The sequence below is a fragment of the Sus scrofa genome, chromosome 1 (genome assembly GCF_054392235.1).
Source record: "Sus scrofa isolate SSC_HxYL_T2T_F1_AM1 chromosome 1, Sscrofa_HxYL_maternal_Yorkshire_Landrace_v2.0, whole genome shotgun sequence".
NCBI classification, from domain to species: Eukaryota; Metazoa; Chordata; class Mammalia; order Artiodactyla; family Suidae; genus Sus; species Sus scrofa.
This window is the reverse complement of record NC_139383.1, coordinates 137,970,365-137,993,854: the sequence shown is the minus strand read 5'-3', so window position 1 is coordinate 137,993,854 and position 23,490 is coordinate 137,970,365. Positions and strand designations below refer to the sequence as shown.

General features: G+C 49.9%; 1 protein-coding gene across 16 annotated transcripts in view; it reads left to right on the top strand.

Annotated features, from left to right (window-relative positions):
• The window catches only part of STARD9 (StAR related lipid transfer domain containing 9), a 151,585-nt gene that overhangs the window by 113,327 nt on the left and 14,768 nt on the right, over window positions 1-23,490 (top strand). For all 16 annotated transcript variants that reach the window (XR_014812775.1, XR_014812769.1, XM_084972630.1 and 13 more), the window contains 5 exons: window positions 4,062-4,336; window positions 5,174-14,297; window positions 14,479-14,676; window positions 15,076-15,259; window positions 15,645-15,782. Coding sequence is in view for 14 of the 16 variants with exons in the window: in XM_084972630.1 (XP_084828756.1) it covers window positions 4,062-4,336; window positions 5,174-14,297; window positions 14,479-14,676; window positions 15,076-15,259; window positions 15,645-15,782 (9,919 nt within the window). In the remaining 2 variants the exon portion in view is untranslated. The remainder of the gene's footprint in view (window positions 1-4,061; window positions 4,337-5,173; window positions 14,298-14,478; window positions 14,677-15,075; window positions 15,260-15,644; window positions 15,783-23,490) is intronic.

Genomic DNA, 23,490 nt, shown 5'->3' with positions numbered 1-23,490 from the left:
TCCATCATAAGTGACTAGACATAGTTCCCAGTGCTACATAGCAGGATCTCATTGCTAATCCGTTCCAGAGGCAATAGTTTGCATCCATTAACCTGAAACTCCCAATCCACCCCACTCCCTCCCCCTCCCCCTTGGCAACCACAAGTCTGTTCTCCATGTCCATGATTTTCTTTTCTGTGGAAAGGTTCATTTGTGCCCTATATTAGATTCCAGTTATATGTGATATCATATGGTATTTGTCTTTCTCTTTCTGACTTACTTCACTCAGTATGAGAGTCTCTAGTTCCATCCATGTTGCTGCAAATGGCATTATGTTGTTCTTTTTTATGGCTGAGTAGTATTCCATTGTGTATACATACCCCCTCTTCCTAATCCAATCATCCGTTGATGGACATTTGTGTTGTTTCCATGTCTTGGCTATTGTGAACAGTGCGGCAATGAACATGTGGTGCATGTGTCTTTTTTAAGGAAAGTTGTTTGATATATGCCCAAGTGTGGGATTGCTGGGTCATATGGTAGTTCTACGTATAGATTTCTAAGGTACCTCCATACTGTTCTCTGTAGTGGTTGTACCAGCTTACATTCCCACCAACAGTGCAGGAGGGTTCCCTTTTCTCTACACCCCTCCAGCACTTGTTATTTGTGGACTTAGGAATGATGGCCATTCTGACTGGTGTGAGGTGATATCATGGTAGTTTTGATTTGCATTTCTCAAATAATCAGGGATGTTGAGCATTTTTTCATGTGCTTGTTGGCCATCTGTACACCTTCCTTGGAGAAATGTCTATTCAGGTCTTTTGCCCTCTTTTCCATTGAGTTGTTGGCTTTTTTGCTGTTAAGTGGTATAAGTTGTTTGTATAGTTTAGAGATTAAGCCCTTGTCAGTTGCATCATTTGAAACTATTTTCTCCCATTCTGTAAGTTGTCTTTTTGTTTTCTTTTTGGTTTCCTTTGCTGTGCAAAAGCTTGTCATTTTGATTAGGTCCCATTGGTTTATTTTTGCTTTTATTTCTGATACTTTGGGATACTGACCTGAGAAGATATTCATAAAGTTGATGTCAGAGACTGTTTTTCCCATGTTTTCTTCCAGGAGTTTGATGGCGTCTTGTCTTATATTTAAGTCTTTCAGCCATTTTGAGTTTATTTTTGTGCATGGTGTGAGGGTGTGTTCTAGTTTCATTGATTTGCATGCAGCTGTCCATGTTTTCCAGCAATACTTGCTGAAAAGACTATCTTTTTCCTGTTTTATGTTCTTGCCTCCTTTGTCAAAGATGACTTGCTTGTAGGTGTCTGGGTTTATTTCTGCATTCTCTATTCTGTTCTATTGGTCTGTATGTCTGTTTTGGTACCAGTACCACACTGTTTTGATGACTGTGGCTTTGTAATATTGCCTAAAGTCTAGGAGAGTTATGCCTCCTGCTTGGTTTTTTTTTTTTTTTTTTTTTTGTCTTTTGTCTCTTGTCTCTTTTGTTGTTGTTGTTGTTGTTGTTGTTGCTATTTCTTGGGCCGCTCCCGCGGCATGTGGAGGTTCCCAGGCTAGGGGTTGAATCGGAGCTGTAGCCACCAGCCTACGCCAGAGCCACAGCAACGCGGAATCCGAGCCGCGTCTGCAACCTACACCACAGCTCACTGCAACGCCAGATCCTTAACCCACTGAGCAAGGGCAGGGACCGAACCCGCAACCTCATGGTTCCTAGTCGGATTCGTTAACCACTGCGCCACTACGGGAACTCCCTGCTTGGTTTTTGTTCTTCAAAATTGCTTTGGCAAATCTGGGTCTTTTATGCTTCCATATAAATTTTTAGCTTGTTTGTTCTAGTTCTGTGAAAAATGTCCTAGGTAATTTGATAGGGATTGCATTGAATCTGTAGATTGCTTTGGGTATTATGGCCATTTTTACAATATTAATTTTTCTAACCCAGGAGCATGGAATATCTTTCCATTTCTTTACATCTTCTTTAATTTCCTTGATTAATATTTTATGTTTTTTATTTTTTTAAATTTTTTTGTCTTTTTGCTATTTCTTGGGCCGCCCCTGCGGCATATGGAGGTTCCCAGGCTAGGGGTCGAATCGGAGCCATAGCCACCGGCCTACGCCAGAGCCACAGCAACGCGGGATCCAAGCCGCGTCTGCAGCCTACACCACAGCTCATGGCAATGCCGGATCCTTTAACCCACTGAGCAAGGGCAGGGACTGAACCCTCAACCTCATGGTTCCTAGTCGGATTCGTTAACCACTGCGCCACGATGGGAACTCCATTTTTTTTTTTTTGTCTTGATTAATATTTTATAGTTCTCAGCATATAAGTCCTTTACCTCCTTGGCCAGGTGTATTCTCAGGTATTTGATTTTTTGGGGTGCAATTATAAAAGGTATTGTATTTTTGTATTCCTTTTCTAATATTTCATTGTTAGTATACACAAATGCGCCTGATTTCTGAATGTTAGTCTTATATCCTGCTACTTGGTTGAATTTGTTGATCAGTTCAAGTAATTTTTGAGTTGAGTCCTTAGGGTTTTCTATGTATAGCATCATGTCATTTGCATACAGTGACAGTTTTACGTCTTCTCTTCCTATTTGGATGCCTTTTATTTCTTTTGTTTGTCTGATTGCTGTGGTTAGGACTTCCAATGCTATGTAGAAAAACAGTGGTGAGAGTAGGCGTCCCTGTCTTGTTCCAGATTTTTTTTTTTTTTTGTCTTTTTTTTTTTTGTTGTTGTTGTTGTTGCTATTTCTTGGGCTGCTCCCACGGCATATGGAGGTTCCCAGGCTAGGGGTTGAATCGGAGCTGTAGCCACCAGCCTACGCCAGAGCCACAGCAACGCGGGATCCGAGCCGCGTCTGCAACCTACACCACAGCTCACGGCAACGCCGGATCGTTAACCCACTGAGCAAGGGCAGGGACCGAACCCGCAACCTCATGGTTCCTAGTCGGATTCGTTAACCACTGCGCCATGACGGGAACTCCTTGTTCCAGATTTTGGTGGGAAGGCTTTCAGCTTTTCTCCACTGAGTATTATATTTGCTGAGTGTTTGTCATAAATGGCTTTAATTATGTTAAGGAATGTTCCCTCTATACCCACTTTGGTAAGAGTTTGTTAAATGCTTTTTCTGCATCTATTGAGATGATCATGTGGTTTTTGACCTTTTTTTGTTAATGTGGTATATGACGTTGATTTATTTGCGTATGTTGAACCATCCTTGTAAACCTGGGATAAATCCCACCTGGTCATGGTGTACGATCTTTTTGATATGTTGTTGGACTCAGTTAGCTAAAGTTTTGTTGAGAATTTTTGCGTCTGTATTCATCAAAGATATTGGCCGATAGTTTTCTTTTTTGGTGGTATCTTTCAGATAAAGTATTTTAAAGCAACTGCTAGACCTCATGTCATTTTTAATCCTACATCAAGTATACACTTCTGAAATATAAGGACTTTTCTTATAACTACATTGTCATCACACCCAACAAAATTAAGATGAAATTACTCTGTATAATCAAAAACCTGGGCCATATCCAAGTTTCTCCAACTGTTTCAAATATATATATATATATATTTATAGTTCATTTAAATTATGATTTTTAAATCCAATATGATTTACATACTGAATATGGTTGTTATGTCTTTTAAGCTTATTTTAATCATTTTAATTTTTTTCTTCATATCAAATTTCTTTAAGAAACTGGGTCAGTTCTGTAAAATACACCCCTGTATAGATGTGTTTCTTTGAATCGTTACAGCACTGGTCAAGTAGTTCTCATCCTCATGTTGCCTATTAACTGGAAGTTTTCCCTAAAGATATGATGACATTCAGATTCAGTTAAACATTTTTATAAAGTAAAGATACCTGGGGCTTCTTTGAGGGTCAGTACAATAGTCCACAGTTTCCTCGTGTACCTGGACAGCTTTTTTCTGACACCAGACATTATATCACATTAGGGACAGTGACATTGGCCTAATTTTAAGCCTCTTTTGGAGGAAACTAAGTGGGACTTTATATTCCCCCGTCAGTAGGTAGTAGGGGCCTCTTACTTTCCTGAGATGGCTTTCATTGTCTCCACAGTGTTTTCCTGAATCAGGATTCCTCCACCACGTTACCTCCTCTGCCTGACCCTACTGACCAATTATCAGAGAAAATCCCCTCAGAAGAGTATGTACCCCAAGCTGCTTCCTACCCCCCAAGGATGGTGCATTTCAGCAAGCATGCCCTCTGTTCCTCAGGCGAGGAGCAGCTTTGCACAGCCAAGAAGGGCCTGGTCAAGAAGAGAGCCTCAGCCCCAGGCACCTGCCTCACCACGAGCTCCGGGTCTGCCAGCGATCAGCAAATTGAGGGAGTGGGTAAGCAGCCCTACGCAGTAGCCCCGAGTTTAGCGTCTTAGGGCTGGTCAGCTCACAGGATGAACCAGGGGCCCTCACCCCTTCCACCCAGACCAGGAGGGCCAAGGGACTAGCTGACTGTGGCCACACACCATCCCTGGGCAAAAAGAAGGGAACCTCGGGCCCCACGAGGCTGCTACGGGAACCAGTTTTAGTTCCTCACATCCCTGTGGACCTAAACAGGCAGCTAGGAGTGGAAAGGCAGCCAAGACTTTCCGGGCAAAATCCATACCACCTTCTCCATACAGAGCATCACAAAGGAAGCAGAGGGAGTTCCCATCTTGGCTCAATGGTTAACGAACCAGACTAGCATCCATGAGGACACAGGTTTGATCCCTGGCCTTGCTCAGTGGGTTAAGGATCTGGCGTTGCTGTGAGCTGTGGTGTAGGTCGCAGATGTGGCTCGGATCCCATGTTGCTGTGGCTCTGGTGTAGGCCGGCGGCTACAGCTCCAAATGGACCCCCAGCCTGGGAACCTCCATATGCCGTGGGTGCGGCCCTAAAAAAAGATGAAAAGACAAACAAACAAAACCAAAAACAAAACAAACCCCAAAAAACCCCAAATAAAAGGCAGCAGAGGGTCCTGGCAGTTAGGGTCAGGGATGCTGCCCAAAAGTCCTCTTGTTTGCCCCATGACAGCCCTTTGAAGAGGCAGCACAGTGCAGGGAGACCCAGACACTGTGGCCTCACTCATAGATGCCAGCCCAGTAGTAGATCATGCAGGAGAAAAAACTAGTGACTTTCCTGATGCAGAGAGAAGTTACTCAGTGGATTCTCTCTCCCATGTCTGTGCCAAAGCCCTTACAGAGTCACTGAAGCTGGAGGAGCCCCAGTGGAAGGAGCAGGATCTCCCAGAGCCTGAGAACTCCGAAAGTGATGACAGCCAAATATCTGCAGACTCGCTGGCCGAGAAGGGGTACCAAAGCCCACAGGACAGCCCAGGGGACAGTTATCTCACCCTCGGCCGCAGCCACCTCAGGGCCAGGGCTCAAGCCTCTGTGAAGGGCTTCACCACATCCTCAGGCAGTGGACTACTCACCCAGACTCACAGGAGCTTTTCCCTCGATAGCCTGATCGGTGCTGAGGAAGAACTGGGGGATGATCAGCAAGAGGAGCCTTTTCTCAGTGCTGGTGCTGCTGACGAGATGCCCGCAGAGACTTTCTGGCACCTGCAGACCTTCAGTCTGCCAACAGGGGACAAGGAGGCAGCATGCAGGCTTGGTTCAGTTAGCCACAGAACCGGAGCCAGGCTGGACACTGTCCTGCCAGTGAGCGGTTCATTTTACCTGGAGCCCCAGCCCCGCTGTGAGCAGCCTGAGTTGGTGGTGGAGGCAAGCTCCTCAGAACAGGCTGTGCAGCTTTCAAGAGGGAGCCCTCTGGTGTCCATGGATTCCTGGTTCTCCTGTGACTCCAAGATCAATCCCAGCAGCCCCCCAGATTCTTTATGTCCAAGTCCTAATGGCCAGGATTTTCAGCCCTGTGGTTGGGAGAGGCCTGGATACTGGCGAAATATGGAGGCACTGAAGTCATCAGGTACAGAAACAGCCCTGCCCCACAGCCCTGGGGCTGAGCCACCCTCCTCTGTCAGAGGTGTGTACCCGGTCCCTGCTTCCAATTCGTCCAGGCTGTCCCTCTGGGGCTCTTCCAGGCTTCTGCAGCCAGGAGTTGAGGGCACCTTTCAGGCCAGAAGTGTCTCTGACCCAGCCCAGCAGGGCTTCTCTGAAGCATCCAGCTCGAGTGGGTCAAGCTTGTTGGCTGCCTCTGCCACCTCATTCACTTATGTGGGCAGCACCCGTGAGAGAGACTGGGCTGCCCTTCAGCAGAAGTACCTCCTTGAACTGTCTTTTCCTGTTTTGGAGGCCACAGGAGAGCCCCGGCCAGTCTGCCCCTCCCTCCAGGAAGACTCTGGTTCCCTGACCCAAGTTTCTGGCAGGGGAGGAGATGCTGTATTGCCAGTTGGTCCTGGGGTATCTGGCAGCCTGGATGTCAACAGTTCTCCTGTCCATCTGTCCAAAATTAGGCGTTTGAGAGCAGAGAAAGAACAGGACAGTCTGAGTGTTGAGGTAGAGGGTACTTCAGATTTCTTTACAACTAGTGAGAAAGAGGTGAGTTACAGTGGAGCTTATTCAGCAGACGTAGAATCATCAACTTCTGGAGCCACAAATGCCCGGGTCTCTGCAGCCGAGAGCAGGATAGAACATTCCATGATGGAAGCACCAGAAGTCAAGCAGAACAGCTTGGAGGTATCCTCTCAGAGTAGTGAGAAACCTGGACCGATAACTTCCTCTGATGAATGTTTTGTCCTGAAGAACCCTTGTCACCATATCGTCACCATAGCCACCAAAGACCCCCACTGGCCACAAGCAGAGCAATTAGGTCAGAACAGCCACCCCCCCTCACAGGACGAGAAGACAGACTCCCAGGAGAGCTCCAAGGAGGCGGGTGAAAGACGCAGCAGGCTTTCCTTCACCTTCCCGTCAGGGCCAGAGCTGTACCTCCATTCTGCTCCCTGGAATCCACTCCCATCTTCCCTGCAGCCCCCTCCCTTGGAGACCTTCTATGTGACCAAAAGCCGGGATGCCCTGACAGAAACCGCCTTGGAGATCCCGGCTTTCAGAGAAGTGAGGATACCTTCCCCACCTGCCAGGGAAGCCTGGGGCTTTAGCCATGAGCACCAAGTCCTCCAAAATGTTTACATGAAGAAAAAATCACCAGTGTTGTTACCGAATTCCAAGATTACCTCATCTCAGCAGGTCACAGAGGAGAGGCCCATTGATCTGACCACCAAGCAAGTCTGCAGAGAAAAAGGAGAAAGACCTGGAAATGTTGAAGAAGAAAGCCATAATTCAGTTTACTTTTTTGTCACTCAAAACAGACATTTTCTTCCATCTACCGAGATAAAAATAGGTGAATTTGAAAATGAAGCTGGAATTTTAAATAAACACAGGCTTCCAACGCTCAAGCCAGGAGAAAAGGCCTACTGCAGTGTTTCCTCAAGCAGCTGTGGGTCTAGAGAGCCTCTCCTTTGTGAATCAGAGGCAGATAAGGAAGAAGAGCAGGGGCAGAATGCAGTCTTCAGACAGTCCCAGGCCTTTGACACCAAGAGACAGTGTCCTTCTGGGTTCAGGTCTGATTTCATCCATAGAACCTTCAGTTTAGGCCTTGACAAGGACATGCAAGGGGAAGATGCTCTTCCCCTGAAGTCCAGATTGGTACATCATAGAGTAAGCAGCCCGGAGACCTCAGCCCAGGATGAGAGGCCAGCCCACAAGGGGGAAGGGAAGAATGAACCCAAGCTTCTTAGAAAAGCTCTCCATCCCAGAGACAGCTCCAGAGGGTTTAAGCTTCCACAGGCAAAGTCTGCCTTTGAAAGACTCCACTCAGTTACATGCTCTCAGGAAAGAAGCCTCGGTGAACGTATGGTCCCTGCAAAGCCACAAGAAACTTGGCTAAACCCCAAGGAAGAACCTCCTGGAAAGAAGCGCAATAAAAGAGTTAATAATGCTGATGAGATGGCTAGGCTAATTAGGAGTGTAATGCAGCTGGAAAACAGCATCTTGGAAATGGAATCCAGGCAGAGTAAGCAGCTGTGTGCGTCCTACACACTGGGAGTCAGTGGGGAGTGCGTGTCCCAGGACCAGAAGCACCAGGAGATGGCCAATGATGTACTAAGGCCAGGCAGCTCTGGAAACCACCAGTCCTTCAAGGATCAGCCATCTGCTCTAAGAGGGACAGCTGATGTCACCTTTGGGGACGGTGAAGCCGGGGAGGTGGAGGTTCACAGTAGAGCTGGGAAAGATCCCCAGGTGTGCGACGCCAGGTCTGTGAGAGGGCACACCTACCCAGCTGTGTTAGACAGCCCCACCGGGGACACTCTTGACCATTCAGGGATCTGTACAGTTTTCAGAGAGCCTACCGGCACTGGTGCTGATCCAAGGAGAACAAAAGCACCGGCTGGAGCTGTGTCATCGCAGCCCAGGCCTCAGAGGACTTCCGAGGCAGGCAGGCAGTCCTGTGGCTTGGGAAGTCTGGAGGCGCTGGAGGTTGTGAAGGGATTTCAGGAAAGCCAACCTGCCAAAGGCGTGTATAGCTCTAAGCAAGACGAGCTGAAAATTCAGGGCCGAATTGAAGAAATGGTTGTATCAAGAGGGAGCCTGCACGAGGGAAACAGAGTGGTCTCATTGACTCACAAACTCCCTGGGCCGTGCCAGCATTGGGAGGACACATTTTTCAGCCAAGAGAGCAGCCTGTTGCTGAGCCAGCCAGACTCCTGTACGGCTCCTCGCCAAGACCTGAGTAATACTTTGCCCTTGAATTCAGCAAGGCTGCCAAGAAGCTATCCTCATGCACCTGATGCTATAGGCATCCCTTCTGTTGTCTACGTGCTGGATCCCACCATGTTGAAAATGCCCACCAGCCCCTTGGTAACCGGAGTGAGGTGTCAGGACCAGAGTGGGGATCCTGGATGCCACGGCCCGCGGGGAGACATTGGAGGGGTCCCCTCTGTGGCACACCCTGCTTGGGCTGGGTCTGTGATATCCATGGCTGCAGGATCTCATGGTCAGTCCAGTGCACCAGAGAGCATTACTCTGGGGGCAGAGGGCAGGAGATCAGAAAGCACCAGTCCCCAGGACCACAGAGGGGACTTCAGAAGCACCTCAATGGGCTTGAGTAGCAGGGCAGGTTCTCCATCTGAAGCCGAGACAGCTGTACAAAGAGGACCAGAGAGAGCCAGCTCCCTGAACAGGGCCTCTGGCCCACTAGAAAGGAGGGCTGGCTGCCCCTTAGAAGAGGGGAGCACCCGAGGCCTGGTGATGAGCCAGAAGGCGGAGGAGGAGGCCAAGGACCCTGGGCCCACCTGTGGTTTTTTCTCAGCACCGGCGTCCCTGCGGCAGGTGCCTCAGCCAGAGCCCTCTGCCCGTCCACCCTCACGCCTGGTTGTTTTGGGAGAGATGGGACAGGCAGAGGCCCAGCGGAAGCAGCCTCATGATGTGGTGACTAGGGGCACAGTCCTTTGTTACAGTGAGACTTTGTTAGAACCTGAAGGTTCTTCAGGGGCCCCTGGCAGGCCTCAGCATCCACAGATGTCCCAGTCAATGTCAGACAGGGCCAGACATGAGGGGGAAGCACAGGGACTCCATGTGGCACCTCTCTCTGCTGAACCAGGACACCTGTCCATTGATGAGAGGACATCCGTCCTTCAGGCCACACCCCCCTCTACAGACAGCTTTTGCCCTCTGCTCAATGCAGACACTCACCCGGGGCCACAGTGTCCCTCACGGCCTTCTTCTCGTGCTGACCCTGCTCTGGGTAAAAGCCATCGTAACGGGAAATTGGAACATTTCCTGGGAGCAGGTGAACAGTCTGTATGTCACTCTACCTCTTTTGAAATGATAGAGCAAAAAGAAGCAACCAGAAGATCTTCTGCTGATCCTTTGGGCTCAAACAGTCTTCCTCCTTCAGCAGCTGTGGAGGAGGCCAGGAGGGTAAAAACAGAGGGAGTAGAGGCTGCCTTAGCTTCTCAAGCCCCTTGTGATGATGCTGGTGGGATTCCACGTGGGGGAGGCCAATCCACTGCCCATCAGGAGGCTGCTGAGGATGTGTCCTCTGGTGGTCAGGAGAGCAGCCCAGTCCAGCAAGAACCTGGGACTCTGGACAACATGAGGGAAGGAGGTCCTGGTAACTTCCTAATGTCTGCACAGGGAAGAAAACCAACCAGTTTGGAAAGTCACCAAGATGTCCAGAATCCTGGCAGCCTCTCAGGGCCTAACCAAGGCCAGGTCCAATGCCTTGAGCCTCCCACCGGCTTGGAAGGGAGGGTGAGTCCTAAGCAGGGTATTGTCCTGCCTGGAGCCCTGAGGGGAGTGGAACCCGAAGCTCCCTTGCAGCAGCGTGTGAAGCAGGAGGGCAGTGTCAGCTCTGGGCCGGCAGAGGACTGCAGGGCCGGCGGGGAAGGTCCCAGGCCAATCCCACTGCTAGCTCCCAGCCCCGGGGCAGTTAGAGAGGACACCCCACACCGATGCCTGCAGCAAAGCCCAGATTCTGTTGTCTTCTTGGGGAGCACTGGAGGCGGAAGGACCCTTGGTCCGTCTGGGGGGCTAGGAGGCAGCAAATCTCATCCTCCCCAGCACCTGTGCAGCCCCCAGCCCATTGCTTCCCAGGGCCATGCCTCCCCTTCCTCCGATTCACTGTGTTACAGAGGTGGTGACCTGGGCAGCTGGGCCTCCAAGGCTGCCCCACATATGTGTCATTCACCCTGTATGGGAGCCTCTAGGGGCTGGGGAGTGGACAAGAGGGGAGAGCGCCATTGCAGGGACCCTGACATGCTCTTGGGACACGACCTTGAACCCAAAGACATTAATGTGGAGTTGGGGCCAGCAGACAGCAGCCCTCTGGAGCCCCCAGCTGCTGCTGCTGACCTGCCTCTGGCTCAGGGCTGCAGCTCCCCTTCTGCCCCAGATGTGAGGACAGGTTCCCTCAGCTGCTCAGTTGCTGATGGAAGCTCCAGGTCAGTTGGAAATCCTGAGAAAAAGCTTGAGGAGAGGAAAGCCAGCACCGAGCTTGAGGCTGCCGCTTTCCGCACAGGCAGGAGCTCTGAGCCACCCAGGGGGTTTCAGGACAGTTGTGCTGGTGGCCAAAGTGCACAGGGCTCTCAACCCAAACCACAACAGCCCTCAACAGCTGGTGGACAACACAGTGAGCCGCTGGTGGGGCCACAACATGGATGTTTGGGAAACACCATCAGTTGCCTTCCAGAGAAGACACAGCTTTCTACGGAGTTCAGGGATCACCGTGGCTTGGATCCCAAAGCCAAATATGTAGCAAAGTTTAAGTACATCCCCAGTCCCCAGGCTGACAGCCCCTGGGAGGAGGAGGAACAGCAGAGAGACTGGGCTTCAGGTGGTGGTGAAGACCCTGCCTGGAACAGGAGCCCCCCGCCTCCTGAGGAAGACAGCTCAGACATCCGTCACATTGGCGGTACAGGCAGAGAGCAGATGGCTGAGGCCAGGCCCCCTGTGTCCAAGACACTCTCATCAGGCTGCAGAGGCTCAGCCACTGTCCCCTTGGAGCAATGTGGAGCACCTCAGCCTGTGGCCCGGGTTCCTGCACAGGCCTCTTCTGGCGGGGACCAGCCAGCGCCCCACCACCGGTGCGCCCTTCCTGTGCTTGCTGTCTTCTCTGGCCCTGAACACTTGAGACCCCAGTTCTCTGTGATCAGCTCTTCCCAGTCACTTCAGAAGCTGAACTTGAGCGTGGAGCCACCTTCCCTCACAGATGAGGATGTGCAGGAGCCTAGCAGACTATGGACCCCACTTCCCGGGGGCTCTTCCTCAGGAATGTCTTCGGTGGCAAGACCATCTGTGAAAACTGAGGGCTGTGATCAGGGAGCCTCCGGTGATTTGGACAAGAGCACCGCTGATCCCAGGCACCTGCCACCTGCGCCCCCTCCTCACCCAGGGATGGCACATCCCCCGTGTGTGCCAACCCCCAACTTCACGGCCAGCCAGCTGTCTGGTTCTCTGGAACAGGCCTGGCCAGGAGAGCCAGAGAGACTGGGTGCCCAGGCCAGACCTGGGGAGCTATGCTCTGGAGCGGGCACAGAAGACCTGCTCTTTGGCTCCAGCGATATCCACCCCCGTGTCCTGCCCTGGCATCCCGCGGGGCCTGAGCGTGTTGGCTGGAAGCAGTGTGTGTTTGGCGGTATGGTCGATGTCTCCCGGGGCTGCAAATCCCAGTGCTGCAACACGGATGGCGTAGAAGGCCAGGACTCCGCATTCCACTCCTGCCCCAGTACCTGCGCCAGCGCCTGCGGCCTGGCCAGCACACACAGCACCGAAAACACCCAAGGTTCCCATCAGGCCTGGAAAGTGTGGGGTTCCTCGTTTGCCCTGGGGAACCCCTACGCGCTGGCCAGCTCTGGAGGGACAGCCCCCACCAAGGGCCCTAACAAAAGAGTCCAGTTCCTGGGCAGCCCTGGTGAAGCGGGCTGTCTGAGGAAGGAGCTGCCCTTGACAGAAGGAAGTGCTGTAGGTCCAGTGGATGAGGTTATGATGTTGTGTCCCTCAGAGGCCCATGGCCCTGTGGGACCGCCTGGGATGAGCACCTTGGAGCAGGGCACACAGACCCTGGGCTCCGGGCCCCACGGGAACCATCCTGCCATCTGCTGTGCCCAGTCAGATGCGGCCTCCTGGGCCAGCATGCACAGCCTGTCTCTCCGCCTCTCGCAGCTCCTACACAGCACCTCAGAGCTGCTGGGGAGTCTCTCCCAGCCAAGTGTGGCTGAAAGGGAGTGGAATACCAAGAGGGAGACTCCAGATGAGGCGCCCCAGGCCCTTATGATGGACAGCTGTACCCAGACCACCATGGATGAGGGAATCCAGACCGACCTGGCCTCACCACCTCTGCACCTCCAGGCCCCAGAGGCCAACCCTCAGAAGGTCGATGTAGTCCTCGAGGGGCTGGGCCCAGATATTTCCATCACATCGCAAGAAAAGGGACATGTCCTGGGGACACTTGAGAAAAGAGAAGCAGAGGAAACAGTACGGAAAACTGTGGGGCTGCAAGATCTTCAGGAAGAAAGCACTCAATGCAGGTCCCGGAGCCCTCTAGAACCCTCGTCCCACTTGAGCTTTTGGAAAGGCTGCTTTGGGCAGAACCTGCCTTCCCTGAGCCCCCAGGCTTCTCCTGATGCCTCCCCACCTCCCAGCTCCCAGCCAGAGGAACCCTCTTCTCTGGCTGGCAGCAGCCCTGGCACAGCTCTCCCCTCAAAGCCTTGCACCCACACTTTGGAGTCTCTTGGGGAGCCCAGGGTTCTGAAGAAGCAGGGCCTCTCAAGTGCCCTGCTGGTGGACAGGGCCTCCTCTCCCATCCTTACCCTTAGCGCCCACACCCAAGGGTTGGGGCTCCCCTCAGGTGCTTTGTGTCTCAGCACCCCCTTGGCTCATTCCCTTGAAGGCCACCAGAAGCTCATCTCCAGCCCAAGCCTTCCCCTTTATGCCCCCAGGCCTCCAATGGGTAATTCTCAAGCCACCGATGAGTCAGCTGACACTCAGAGAGTGGGGGCTCTGTGTGGAGAAGGCAAAAGTTCCTCAGAAGGGGGTGATCGCAGGCCCTCCCAGGAGGTGAGCTCCCAAGGCAGCCCACGGCCAAGCGCAAAACTCCAAGTTCGTTTCGTGGAGCAGCCCCCACGGGAGCAGCAGCAGCAACAGCAGCCGGGGACTACCACTGGGGGCCCCAGCAGACTGCGTCCTCCACCCACCAGGAGCCAGACTCACAGGCTGGCCCTCGGCTTCGGGCCTGAGGACACGGCCTCCCTAGAATGTGGCCCACTGAGCAGTAGGGGGCCGAGTCAACGGTGGAGCAGGACAGAGAATGGGTGTGTGAGCTCAGCATCTCCAGCGGAGCCACGGCCTGCTCTGCACGATTCCTTCTCCTGGGAAGGCCTCCAGCGCCACAGCCCCTGCCCTTTCTCTGAAGTGACTCATACTCCAGGGCTCCAGGGTTACATCTTGGGCCCAACTGAGGCCTGCCAACCTGAGGGGCCACTGCACCCCAGTTCCCGGATGTGCATGGACCAGAACCTGAGGGACCTTCCCATGCATAACAAATTTAGCGACTGGTGTGGGGTTCAGGATGGCTCTCCCAGGGAGCCAGGTGTGATGGATTTGCCGGGAACCGGGCGTGACTGTGGCTCTGGAGAGCAGGGCCAGAGGCCCGCACAACCTCCTGATGACCAGAGCCAGGCCGAGTGGTCCAAGAGGGAGCAGATCCCCCTGCAGGTAGGGGCCCGGAGCCTCTCACTCAGCGTGGAGCTCACAGAAGCGAAACTGCACCACGGCTTCGGGGAGACAGACGCCCTGCTGCAGGTGCTGCAGAGCGGGACGGGGGAGGCGCTCACTGCTGAGGAGGAGCCACGTACCCGGTGAGGGCCCAGCCTGGAGTGGGGCACGAGGGATGGGCCGAGAGGAAAGAGAATGGGGAAGGCTAACAGTTGTCTGTTCCTTCTCTCCGGCTCATCCTGGGATCTTCCTGCAATCAGAGATCTGAAGATGGAGAAGGGCGTTCATAGTCAGCTTCACTGAATCAATTGCATTTTCCCTCAGGTCAAAACAAGCCATGGAGAACCTGCCAAGGGAGCGGGCTGGGCCCCCTCAGAGCTTTCGTCGGACGCGAAGCCTCAGCCCTCAGAAGCAGCCGATCTCCACGTCCCACCAGGATCTCCTCACCCGGGACTTGGACCTACCCAGCAGGCGCCGAGAATACCTGCAGCGGCTGAGGAGGGACGTTGTGGAGACCACCAGGTATGGTGGGCCCAGAACCCTGTGGGGAGCAGGCTTTGTGTGAGACGAGTGCGTGTGGGGATCAGGGCCTGAATGTTAGTGTCTGGAGACAGGAGGAGCGATGCCAGGAGTGGGTCCTCCATGCCTGCGCACAGCCCAAGGCAGCCGTGGAGACTGAGGCAAAGGGAATGAGGAGGATGTGGGAGGGGCAGCAGGGGAGGAGGAGCTGTGATGTGCTATGTAAGCCTGTGGGCCTGGGCCTCAGGGTGGACGTAGAACCAAACCTGAAGACCCTATGGGCAAAGAGAGGGTGGGTCCTTCAAGAGGGTTGTTGTGAGCGGGCCTGGGGTGAGCAGGCCGGGGCCGTCACCCACCCAGCATATTAGGAGGCATCTCTCCACCCCTGTGGTTTTTACCCAGGAACCCACGGTCAGCATCAAGGTCGGCTCACCCTCCCTCTGACATAGAGCTGATGCTACAAGAATACCAGCGGGCCCGCGAGGAGGCCAGGGTGGAGATTGCCCGGGCCCGGGACCGACTGCGGGAGCGGACGGAACAGGAGAAGCTGAGAATCCGCCAGCAGATCGTCTCCCAGCTGCTGCAGGTGGGGAGTGGGGCAAGCCTCTGATTCGGGGGAAGGCCCGGGGCCTGGGGCAGACCTCAGACTGGGTCAACCACCCCTGGGGCTGCCTCTGAGTCTTGGAATGTAGCATCTGGAGGAGGGCAACAGACCCCTGGTGCCAGCTCAGCCTCACCTCGCTCCCTCTTTACGTGTCCCCCCCATCAGACCGGCTACTGCCCTGGGCCAGTCTGGGAGGAGGCAGCTTTGGTATATAGTTGGGGTGCAGGTGGGGGAGGCGTGAGGTTGAGGCAGGAGGCACTGGGAAGTGATGGGAGCTGGGGAGGTGAGAGAGGATGGTTTCCAGGGAGATGAGGGTGGGCAGAGAGGGTGCACCTGAAGCTGGTTGACAGTGATCTGTCCTTCCCAGGAAGAGGAAAAACTCCACACACTGGCCACCTCCAGCTCCCGGTGCACCAGCTCTGATGGAAGCCTCTCATCTGGTGTCACCTCCGGCTACAATAGCAGCCCAGCCCTGCCAGGCCAGCTCCAGTCCCCAGACATTGTGGTGAGTAGGCAGATGCAAGGCACGAACCAGGGGCTGGGACCACTGTGGCAGGAGTAGGGGAGGAAGCCCTGCCTCCCAGAGGCCACTGCTGACCAGGGTGCCCATGTACCATGGCCTTCTGTCTTCCCCGTAGCTTGTCTGCCTCTCCCCATTTACTCATTCCTTCAACAACTGCTCATCTTGTTGGCACTGAGCAAAACTGTTCTTTCCCTTAAACAGATTATTTGAGGGATAAACAGCATATTTTATTACTGTTGCAGTAAGATCTGTGAAGAAGGGGTACTAAGCCAGCATGAAGCAGGGGAGCTGGCCTGGTCTGGATGGTCAGCAAAGATGCTCCAAAGAGAATATGTTTAAACTGAGCCTGGAGGGCTGAGAGGTAGTTAACGCAGTTAAAACTGCTGTCGGGAGATACATGGAGGCTGGAGAAGAGCCTTCTAGGCCGAGGGCCCAGCACATGAGGCTCTGAGGGAGGAGGAGCTTGAGGAACTAAGAGAAGGTTCGTGTGGCTGGGATGTAACGAGCAAGGTGGGAGAGAGGACTGGGAAAGGCCAGGATCTGTAGGCTATTGAGAATTCTAGCCACTTTCTAATCCATCTGATCATAGTTCTTCCCAAAGCTACTGACAAGCTTTGTGGTAGGGAGGAGAATGATGAGATTGCCAGAGAAGGGGCAAAAGCAGCCCTGGCTTGACCCGCTCACGACCTTGGCAAAGCTGAGTGAGAGACCAGTTGCGTGGTTTAGGGTGCTGCCTTAGCAGAGGAGTGGACGTATGTGGAGGACTTGGTGGGGAATCAGAAGTTGGAGGCAGGGAGTGGAGGAATGAAGAACTGCATGCACTTTGGGCTCCAAGGGCTGGTGCTGTCCATGTGACGGGGAGCCCCCAAGGGGGCAGAGTTTGAGGGGAAGATGATGAGTCTCATTTTGGATTCACTGGGTTGAAGGTGTGTGTGAGAAATGCAGCGGAGCAGCTGGAAATCAGGCAGTTGGGATTCAGATCTGGAACTCAGAAATAAGATCTGGCTAGGCAATCAATCAATGGAAAAATGGGCAAAAGACCTGAATAGACATTTCTCCAAAGAAGATATACAGATGGCCAACAAACACATGAAAAAATGCTCAACATCGCTGGTTATAAGAGAAATGCAAATCAAAACTACCATGAGATATCACCTCACACCAGTCAGAATGGCCATCATTGATAACTCCACAAATAACAAGTGCTGGAGGGGCTGTGGAGAAAAGGGAACCCTCCTACACTGTTGGTGGGAATGTCAACTGGTACAGCCACTATGGAGAACAGTTTGGAGATACCTTAGAAATCTATACATAGAACTTCCATATGACCCCGCAATCCCACTCTGGGGCATCTATCCGGACAAAACTCTACTTAAAAGAGACACATGCACCCGCATGTTCATTGCAGCACTATTCACAATAGCCAAGACATGGAAACAACCCAAATGTCCATCGACAGAGGATTGGATTCGGAAGAAGTGGTATATATACACAATGGAATACTACTCAGCCATAAAAAAGAATGACATAATGCCATTTGCAGCAACATGGATGGAGCTAGAGAATCTCATCCTGAGTGAAATGAGCCAGAAAGACAAAGACAAATACCATATGATATCACTTATCACTGGAATCTAATATCCAGCACAAATGAACATCTCCTCAGAAAAGAAAATCATGGACTTGGAGAAGAGACTTGTGGCTGCCTGATGGGAGGGGGAGGGAGTGGGAGGGATCGGGAGCTTGGGCTTATCAGACACAACCTAGAATAGATTTACAAGGAGATCCTGCTGAATAGCATTGAGAACTATGTCTAGATACTCATGTTGCAACAGAAGAAAGGGTGGGGGAAAAATGTAATTGTAATGTATACATGTAAGGATCACCTGATCCCCTTGCTGTACAGTGGGAAAATAAAAAAAAAAAAAAAGAAATAAGATCTGGCTAGGGATATAAAATCTGAAATTGCTTTTATAAGCAAAATTTCACATAGTTTAAAAAAATACTTAATTTAAACAGTAGCAAGAGACAAAAAGTGTCAAGTGCATCTTTCAGTCCCTTTTGCCTCTAGAAGCAATCATCTATCCCATTCCGATGTATACTTGCCAAGATAATCTGTGCATCTATTAGAAAATATATATCTTTTAAGAATAGTGAAGGAGTTCCCATTGCAGTGCAGTGGAAACAAATCCGACTACTATCCTTGGGGATGCGGGTTTGATCCCTGGCCTTGCTCAGTAGGTCCAGGATCTGGCATTGCCTTGAGCTGTGGTGTACGTCCCAGATGTGGCTCACATCTGGCATTGTTGTGGCTGTGGTGTAGGCTGGCAGCTGTAGCTCCACTTTGACCCCTAGCCTAGGAACTTCCATATGCTACAGGTGTGGCCCTAAAAAGAAAAAGCAGAGGAGTTCCTGTTGTGGCTCGGCAGTAATGAACCTGACTAGTATCCATGAGGTTGTGGGTTCAGTCTCTGGCCCTGCTCAGTGGGTTAAGGATCCAGCATTGCTGTGGCTGTGGTATAGGCCAGCAGCTGCATCTCTGGTTTGACCTAGCCTGGGAACATCCATATGCTGTGGGTGTGGCCCTAAAAAGAAAAAATATTAAGAATATTGGAGTTTCCATTGTGACTCAGCAGGTTAAGAACTCGACTAGTAACCATGAGGATATGGGTTTGATCCCTGGCCTCTCTCAGTGGGTTAAGGATCCAACGTTACTGTGAGCTGTGGTGTAGGTTGCAGATGCAGCTCAGATCTGGCATTGCTGTGGCTGTGGCTGGGAGCTGCAGCTCAGATTTAGCCCCTAGCCTGGGAACTTCTATATGCTGCAAGTACAGCCCTAAAAAGAAAGAAAGAAAAAAGAGTATGTATGTCTTTTTGTAAAGCTCATGAATACACACATACTATAACCATTTTGTCTCTTTGCTTGTTTCCTTAAAAATATTTTTTAGATATCTTGTCACATCAGGAGTTCCCGTTGTGGTACAGTGGTTAACAAATCCGACTAGGAACCATGAGGTTTCAGGTTCGATCCCTGCCCTTGCTCAGTGGGTTAAGGATCCGGCATTGCCTTGAGCTGTGGTGTAGGTCGCAGACGCGGCTCAGATCCCACGTTGCTGTGGCTGTGGTGTAGGCCAGTGGCTACAGCTCCGATTTGACCCCTAGCCTGGGAACCTCCATATGCCGAGGGAACGGCCCTAGAAAAGTCAAAAAGACACCCCCCCCAAAAAAAAATAATAGGGGTGTTTGCTATATTTAAACAATTTTCATCTGATTTGGAAAAAATAGGGAGTTCCCATTTTGGCGCAGTGGTTAATGAATCCGACTAGGAACCATGAGGTTGCGCGTTCGATCCCTGCCCTTGCTCAGTGGGTTGAGGATCCAGCGTTGCCTTGAGCTGTGGTGTAGGTCGCAGACGCGGCTCAGATCCCGCATTGCTGTGGCTCTGGCGTAGGCTGGCAGCTACAGCTCCGATTTGACACGTAGCCTGGGAACCTCCATATGCTGCGGGAGTGGCCCTAGAAAAGGCCAAAAGACAAGAAAAATAAAATAGATATCATGTCACATCAGTAAATCTAGTACTCCTTTTAACAGTTGAATAATGTTTTCCTTTTTTATTGCAATTTTTTTCTTTTATGGTTGCACCTGCGGCATATGGAAGTTCCTGGGCCAGGGGTCAAATTGGAGCCACGGCCACAGCAGCACTGGATCCTTAACCCTCTGAGTGAGGTCAGGAATTGAATCCACATCCTCACAGAGGCAATGTTGTGTCCTTAACCCACTGAGTCTCAACAGGAACTCCTTTTATGGTCTGTTTTTAAATATGATGTTTTGTATAGATAATATATTCGTGTAGTAGAAAAGTTAAGAAATATATGCATATCTAAAGATATTCAGGGAGGAGTTCCTGTCGTGGCTAAGTGGTTGACGAATCCAACTAGGAACCATGAGGCTGCAGGTTTGATCCCTGGCTTCGCTCAGTGGGTTAAGGATCCGGCGTTGCCTTGAGCTGTGGTGTAGGTCACAGATGCAGCTCTGACCCCGCATTGCTGTGGTTGTGGCATAGACCAGTGGCTACAGCTCCAATTAGATCCCTAGCCTGGGAACCTCCAGATGCTGCGGGTGTGGCCCTATAAAGACAAAAAGACAAAATATATATAAATATATATATATATATATTTTTTTTTTTTCAGGGAAACAACTGTTTCTGTCCCCCATCTACCTAGACCTATCCACCCAAGAGAACAGTTGTGGTTTGGGGGGGATCCCCAGGGAGCGTCCTTATATATGCAGAATACAGCCCATTATGCCACTCATACTTTTCACTCTGTATATCTTGGAGCTCCTTCTGCATAGAACACTGCACAGCGCCCCACTGTGAAGAAGCACTGGATTCATTTAACTGGTCCTTCACCTTGTAACTGATGCTGCAGTGATTCACTCTGTGCATGTATCATTTCGTACATGTGCAAGGCTATCTGTGGCATAAATTCCCAGAAGTGGACTTGCACGAAGAGGATGTCCATTTGGAACTGATAGATACTAGCAGATCTTCCCTCACGGATGTCCTCCTTTGTACCTCACCCCCAGTGGGAGGTGACAGTGCACTCCCTACCCACCCTCACCATCATGTGGGTATCACATGTTTGGATTTGCTGGGCCTTCTCTTCAAATCCTTTGCTCATTTCTCTTTTTTTTTTTCTTGCCAGTTTCCAGGAGTTCTCTTAGCAAGATATCCCTTTGCTTAATGTGAATTATAAATATTGTTTCCCTATTTCATCATTCTCTTTTGGCTTTGCTTATTGTGTTTGGAGCCATTTAGAGAGTTTTATTTATCTGTTTTCCCTTTATAATGTCCATGTTCTGAATCCTAATTAGAAATATATTCTTCATTCCAAAATTATAAAGAATTTTTCCTGCAGTTTCTTCTAGAACATGTATGGTTTTATTTTTCATATTTAAATCTTTGATCTATTTGGGACACACACAGGATGAGGTGTGGGTCCAATTTTATTCTTCCCAATGGCTGTCCACTTGTCCCTGTCTAGTCATGAGAAGTGTGTTGGACGCTCATCTTTGCCTCAGCAGTTTAAGATGAAAACTTTTCTTGTACCAACGCTTGTAATATAGTCTCCTACCCATTACTCTTCTTTTCTTGAGCTTTCTAGTATTTTCTTTCTTGTTTTTTTGTCTTTTTTTTTTTTTTCTTTTAAGGGCCGCACCTGCGGAATATGGAGAGTCCCATGCTAGGGGTTGAATCAGCTACAGCTGTTGGCCTACACCACAGCCATAGCAATGCCAGATCCAAGCCACATCTGTCACCTACACCACAGCTCATGGCAATGCCGGATCCTTAATCCACTGAGCGAGGCCAGGGATCGAACCCTCAACCTCATGGTTCCTAGCTGGATTCATTTCCAGTGTGCCACAATGGGAAGTCCCTCTTGTTTATTTTTCATATGAAAGTTAGGGTCTCTTTCTCTAGCTCAATTATATATAAAAACTTTTTAGTATTTTTAATCAGGTCATATTAAATTTATAATTTGACTTAGGGAGAGATCACGTCTTATGCTGTGTAATTTCCTAACCAAGTTCCTTCATATGTCTCTCAACTTTCTTATCAGATTCATTCTTGTGTTTTATCTTTTTTGTTACTGTTATAATGAGTTTTCTCTTTCTTTATATCTTCTATCTGGTTGTTTTATGTATGAAAGGTATTGATTACTTCATATTAATTTTGTGCCTGTATTGTTTTTTGATTGATTTTCTAGATCTACCCTTATAAAGTAGACAGCAACACACGTAGCTATCTTAATTTATGTTTAAATTAATTAAAATTTTACTTCTTAAGTCACACTGGCCACATTTCACGTGGTCACTAACTGCATGTGGCTAGTGGCTACCATGGTGCATAGCCCTGCCCTTGATATTTTTTCAGGTATACAACCACATCATCTGCAAATAGTGATCATTTTACCGTTTCCTGATTTTTGTACCGTTATTGTCTTCCTCTTTTCTAATTAAATCGCCCAGTATCCTGGCATAAGTAAAATAATAAGCAATGACAGTGAGCCTTGCCATCTTTTTCTAGGCTTTAGTTGGAATGCTTCAAGATTTCCTCCTTTTTTTTTTTTTTTTTTTCTTTTTAGGGCTGCACCTGCGGCATATGGAGGTTCCCAAGTTAAGGGTGCAATTGGAGCTATGGCTGCCAGCCTACGCCACAACCACAGCAATGCCAGATCCGAGCCATGTCTGTGACCTACACCAAAGCTCATGGCAACGCTGGACCCTTAACCCACTAAGTGAGGCCAGGGGTCGAACCCGCAACCTCATGGTTCCTAGTTGGATTCATTTCCGATGCGCCACAATGGGAACGCCAAGATTTCCTCCAGTTAAGCTGAAGACTAGCATTTGAGCTGAGATAGGTATATTTTGCAATACTAAGGAAGTAGCCATCTATTCCTGTTTTATAAAGTATTTTTGTCCAGAATGTTTATTTCAGAGTCTCTGGGGATGAGTCTTTGATTGATTGATTTGGGGACTAATACTGAACCATTCCTACATTCCTGTAATCAGTCCTAAAATATATCATATACTTACGCATATGGTATCTTATTATTTTAATGTATTTTCAGAGTCTGCTGCTATTTTATTCAGGATTTTGTATTATTACTCATGAGTTTTTCCCCTGTAGTTTTTGTTTTTGCAGTATTTTCAGGTTTTGGTATCAATGTTATGTCTTTTTATAGGGGGAAAAAAGGTGGTATTCAGGAATAGTTATAAAAGTAATGAAAAACTTTCTTTTTTTTTAATATTTTTTTTTATTTTCCCACTGTACAGCAAGGGGGTCAGGTTATCCTTACATGTATACATTACAATTACATTTTTTCCCCCACCCTTTCTTCTGTTGCAACATGAGTATCTAGACATAGTTCTCAATGCTATTCAGCAGGATCTCCTTGTAAATCTATTCTAAGTTGTGTCTGATAAGCCCAAGCTCCCCATCCCTCCCACTCCCTCCCCCTCCCATCAGGCAGCCACAAGTCTCTTCTCCAAGTCCATGATTTTCTTTTCTGAGGAGATGTTCATTTGTGCTGGATATTAGATTCCAGTGATAAGTGATATCATATGGTATTTGTCTTTGTCTTTCTGGCTCATTTCACTCAGGATGAGATTCTCTAGCTCCATCCATGTTGCTGCAAATGGCATTATGTCATTCTTTTTTACGGCTGAGTAGTATTCCATTGTGTATATATACCACTTCTTCCGAATCCAATCCTCTGTCGATGGACATTTGGGTTGTTTCCATGTCTTGGCTATTGTGAATAGTGCTGCAATGAACATGCGGGTGCATGTGTCTCTTTTAAGTAGAGCTTTGTCCGGATAGATGCCCCAGAGTGGGATTGCGGGGTCATATGGAAGTTCTATGTATAGATTTCTAAGGTATCTCCAAACTGTTCTCCATAGTGGCTGTACCAGTTGACATTCCCACCAACAGTGTAGGAGGGTTCCCTTTTCTCCACAGCCCCTCCAGCACTTGTTATTTGTGGATTTATTAATGATGGCCATTCTGACTGGTGTGAGGTGGTATCTCATGGTAGTTTTGATTTGCATTTCTCTTATAACCAGCGATGGTGAGCATTTTTTCATGTGTTTGTTGGCCATCTGTATATCTTCTTTGGAGAAATGTCTA